Genomic DNA, 5,021 nt, shown 5'->3' on the forward strand with positions numbered 1-5,021 from the left:
TTTGTTAAACTCATGCTTGTTTCTTCTGTAATAGGATACAAGCAAGAAATCTCCAATGGAGCTGATTAATGAAGTTCCACCTATCAAGGTTGAAGACAGGATAGTTGCTTGTGAAGGAGGTACAATTTTTGCAAAATTCAGTTATCCCGTCCAACTTGCAAAAGATTTATAGAAAGAGATATAAACTTTAAAGTTTTACTTTTAACATCTTTATTAAGAACTAATTTGGGTGTTGCTGTATGTTGTTGTAGATACTAATCCTGCACTTGGGCACCCAATTGAGTACATATGCCTTGATAAGGACGAGCCAGCTATTTGCAAATATTGTGGCCTACGTTATTATCAGGATCATCATCATTAGGAAAATGCTGTCTACAAGTATTCTGGTCTGTATTTTGGTGGTTGCTGCTGAACAATATTTTTTATGCTGGTAAAATGTTTCCCGACTAAATGCTACAAGGATACTTCTTTGTTACAATATGTTAAATAAAAAAAATACAAGGTTGTTCATGTCACTATCTGCTAGTAGTGATGGGATGCTGTCACTTTGTGATTTGCAGAGCTATTTAATTTGCTTAAGAATGGACGTACATTTTCATTCAGTGATCAATTTTTCATCTTGTGATTCCTAGGTTGGGAAAAGCTCCTATGGTGGGTTAAAAAAGTTTGTAAGAGATCTTCATGCCATTATTCACATAGCTGTAGTAATATGAAAGAATTAGGTCTCGATCACAATAGTTCCGAATTTATTACCTTATAAATTATATGAACAAACAAAATGCAAAATTCCACTATTGAATTTGTAACTCGATGATATAAATCTTGAAAATTTTATGATGCAAATATGGATTAGTTTGTTGATCCTTCATCCTCAAATGTATGCAAATAGTGTGATCACTATGTAAATGGCAAGTCATAATATTTTCAAGAAATAAAACTCAAGCTTCAAGGGCTGTATGCAACCTCCATTTATTATCCATAGCCAGGACCAGGAGAGAACAATATCGGAAGTAGTTAAAGTTGGATACGAACTATTAACGATAATTATCAGTCGGTAAAATTAAACTCGACTATACTCAAATTCCAAAATCTCCCTCTTGTCGTTGGGGATAATCAATGAATAAAATGGCGGGTCAACCCCCTTTATGTGAGCTAAAATTTGCATACAAACTAAGGCTTATACCAACAATAGAAGGGTTCATGGCACAATCTAAGATAATGAACATCCTCTCAAGCACTAGCTTTATCAGCACCTGCCAACTTTCTTCTCTGTTGATGCTCTGCAACTTTGTAATCTACCACTTCGCGGAACAGGCTTGGGTCAAGCACACAGTTCTCGCTCCCATATACAGCAGCTTGAACACTTGCCATCAGTTTTGCTATCTCCCTTCCAGAAAATCCTTCGGTTTTAGCTGCCGCTTCCTTTATGATATCATCAGTCAATCCTTTAATTTCTATCTTTTGCGGGTTTCCTTTGAACAAGCTTTGAATTGAACCCGACTTCCTCGATCCGGCTTGGGCTATGTACTTGTCCAAATAGAGCTTAAGAAGTTTAAAGCGCTCTCCTTCCCCAGGTAAGGGAAATTCCAAGACCTCGTCGATTCGATCTGCCACAGCTGAATCAAGATCACCTGGTCGATTTGTGGCAAGTGCAAGGACTATGTCTTTAGACTGGTCGCCAGTTCGGAAGAGAAGAGCATTTAGTGCACTTCTTTGTGCTTCACTCATATAGGTCTTGTTCCGCCTGCAAAGTTGATTCAGTGCAAACAATTGTCAGGAAAACAAAGATAATAACTAATAATCTCCCTCTACAAAATCTTCTGCTCACTTAAAAAAAGAAAAACAAAAACAGCATTCTCTTGAAAAGTGGACACATTTATGTGGCTATAGACATTAGGGAAAATAATTAATTGAAGTTGGACGCAGCATTGCTTACTCGCACAGAAATGCATCGGCTTCATCAATGAAAAGCAATAAACCCTTTTTTGATTTCTTAGCCCAATCAAACAACTGGTGTATTTTTGTTACAGCCTGTGATCCCAGTGGAGCAACATCTCCTCCAGTCATCAATGCATAATCTAACCCCTACATAAAATTGAAAGAGAAACAGAAAACCATAATTAATTTAAAAGGGAAGAATTCCAGGGGATAAAATAATGAGCACAGAAAGTCTCAACTATTTCTTGTGACCTATGGATGAGAAAAGTAGATGATATTTAACACTTCAATAGGATGACAAATATAATTACGAGTAAAATATCATACAGATTTACGAGCCAATTCTCTAGCAGCCATTGTCTTCCCAGTTCCTGGAGGGCCATAGAAAAGCATGTTTCTGAATGGTGCTTGATGTGCTTTTGTATTTGCCGTTGCAGACGACAGCTGCTCAATCCGTTTTTGAAGTGAGGGATGCAAAATTACATCACCAAAACCATTTCCATTTTTCGAAGTTGCATCACTACGACGAGACAGGGAGCTCATGGCCCGGGAAAACACACCAGACCAAGGGTATTTCCCTCTGGATGACTCTCGGATCAATGATGGTTGTCCCAAAATCCTATCCACATATCCCCAAATAACCCGTGCACCTTCCCTGTATTGACCAAGAATGACCAGCACAAGCCATTACTTCAGTGACAGCAACTTAAAAAATCATATCACGTAAGTTATTATGAATATTACGAAGACCTAGCATGCAGATGACAGTACGTCACAAGTTACTATGAGAAAGAAGGACCATTGATGTGGAAAGTGGGAAAAAATAAAAAATAAAAACAGAAGTACTTAAGGTTGATGATATCTAAAAGTGAAGGCTGTGCAATATCACAAAGGTATTAATTTAAGACCTACACCAGCTCTTAGTATTTCTGCCTTTGTGTGAGTATTATATCTAATATAAAGAGATATTTAAACATGTTTCTAAAGCTCCCAAGTCAAACTTCAAACTTCCTGATGAAGGAAAAAATATCTGTAACTACACACACAAACTGTATAGTACCAAATGCATCCACAGAGGAAAACCTTTAGCTGAAATACATACCATAGTACCTATGCTTCACATGTCAAGTTTTGGCCTTAACATTGAAGCAGAGAAAAAGATTCATCTATCATCAGTAAAATAATAATATTTGGGAGTTTTTTCGTTCTTAGCTAATATATTGATAAGTGGTATCTGACAATTGACATCATGAAACCAAGGCCAAAATCCATCAGTCAACCATTCGGTGAGACAGATTGACCAGTTTAGGTTGAGTTTTAGAAAAAGAATAAACAAAGGAGCATGGTAAAGAATTTTTACTAATAACCAATAAGAACATGATTGAGCAGATGGAAACAGATGTGTAATGCATGCCATGCCAACTGTAAGCTTCTAAAAGAAATCCTAAAAGGGATCATTAAATTTATGAGGAAGTAATTGCACATTCCAAGTTTGCTGAATGATCTATACCTCGTTGTGTAGACCCCAGCTGCCAGGGCAGTCACTCCACCAACTGCTACAACCAACTTGTTTTGATCTGTTAGAATGGCTTTCAATCCCCCTGCGGAAGATGTATCAAGTGTTCATGTTCGGGGTTATAAGTAGTCTATAAATCTAAAACCACAAATGCACAGAGACATTCATGCATCTGGGGGAAATGTACCTCCAATATGTTCAAAAGTAGTATTGATGGCAGCGACCCATTTTTCTCGCTCTGCATTAGCACGATCTACTAGCATTCGCCTGTTGACCTCTTCAGCTAGCTTTGCTTCATGTGCTCTTCCTTCTGCTTCTGCCATAGCCCTTACTCTGATTGTTTCACGTTCGATCTCAGCCTTCTCTCTTTCAGTTTGCCTCCGTTGTGCTTGAATCTGTTCTTCTGTTGCACGTCGAGCTTGCTCCTGTCTGATTGATGATTCTTCTTGCATTTTTACTAACTCTTGATTCCTAGCTCTCTGGTACTCATTTTCTGCCTGACAATAACAATAAAATAATGAGAAACATTGCATCACCACATAAAATAAACACATATAAATTCCCCGAATTTCAGAAGGTTTAATACCTGCATCCTCTTCCTTGCCAATTCATCCTCATATTTAGCAATCTGGGATTTAGTTTGTGCTTGATGCTGGGCTAACTTTTTTTGTTCATCATATATAATCCTTTGTCTCTCCTGCGATGCAAGCAAATAACAAAATAAACACAAAACAAAGAGCAAAGCAAAAAGATTAAACATGAATATTCAACTATCATAGACAACTTCAGTTTACTATACCTAAACATTAATCATTCCAATTAAAATAAAATAAAATAAACTAGAACACGTCACGATGATCAACCTACAATTTCGTGTTGTGCTTTCATTTCCTTAAACTCTGCCACCTTTGCAGCCAATTCAGCTTGCTTTGTCTCCTCTTGTTTTTTTATAACATCAAAAACCTTTTTTTTAAGACAAAAAACACACCATATCAATTACATAAACAAGTACATAAAAGCCAGATTAAAATAACAAAAAGGGCATTATAACAAACACCCCCAGTGCAAAGTCCGAACCTTTTTGCCATGAGGAGATGAGGAAATCTCCTTGAGTGCCTTGACACCTCTCTCCAGAGCCTCAGGATCAAACCCAGCAGAAGTGGTCCTAGGATGGTCATTTCGAACCTTAGGCGGCGGCGGCGGCGCCTCCGGCGGCGATTTTCCATCGGAAGGAGGAGGCGGTTGTGGCGGTTGTTGGGGAAGGTTGGTGAAGGGAAAGTTAAAAGGGCCATCAGCATAAGAAGCAGTGTGGCTTTGAGAGAAACCAGCTGCGGCTGCTATGGCTGACAACAAACCCGCCGCATAGGTTGTTTTCGCCATTTTGTTCGATAATTCGGAAAATGAGAATGAAAAGCAAAAAGGGAGAAGAAGGTTTAACACAAAAAGATGAGGTTTTTAAGTGTTAGCTTCCATGGGAATGAAAAAAGAAGAGAGCTTTCGGTTTTTCATTTCAGGGGTTTTGGTAGGGTTTCCGAGTTTTTGCTTTTCTTGCACAGCAAACACGGAG

At 38.2% G+C, this 5,021-nt stretch overlaps 2 protein-coding genes across 2 annotated transcripts in view; one reads left to right on the forward strand and one right to left on the reverse strand.

The window, feature by feature from the left end:
* The window catches only part of LOC107629524 (NADH dehydrogenase [ubiquinone] iron-sulfur protein 6, mitochondrial), a 1,676-nt gene extending 1,074 nt beyond the window's left edge, over positions 1 to 602 (forward strand). Inside the window, exons 2-3 of the mRNA XM_016332336.2 lie at positions 35 to 119; positions 252 to 602. Of these exons, the coding sequence (XP_016187822.1) occupies positions 35 to 119; positions 252 to 361 (195 nt within the window). The 3' untranslated portion in view covers positions 362 to 602. The remainder of the gene's footprint in view (positions 1 to 34; positions 120 to 251) is intronic.
* On the reverse strand, positions 954 to 4,988 carry LOC107629523 (ATPase family AAA domain-containing protein 3-B). The gene is made up of 8 exons (XM_016332335.2): positions 4,532 to 4,988; positions 4,322 to 4,417; positions 4,041 to 4,151; positions 3,642 to 3,951; positions 3,449 to 3,539; positions 2,266 to 2,593; positions 1,937 to 2,085; positions 954 to 1,744 (listed from the first exon to the last, which is right to left on the reverse strand). Exons 1-8 carry the CDS (start codon positions 4,832 to 4,834, stop codon positions 1,231 to 1,233), a joined length of 1,902 nt encoding a protein of 633 aa, XP_016187821.1. The 5' UTR covers positions 4,835 to 4,988; the 3' UTR covers positions 954 to 1,230.

This window comes from Arachis ipaensis, chromosome B03 (assembly GCF_000816755.2).
Source record: "Arachis ipaensis cultivar K30076 chromosome B03, Araip1.1, whole genome shotgun sequence".
NCBI classification, from domain to species: Eukaryota; Viridiplantae; Streptophyta; class Magnoliopsida; order Fabales; family Fabaceae; genus Arachis; species Arachis ipaensis.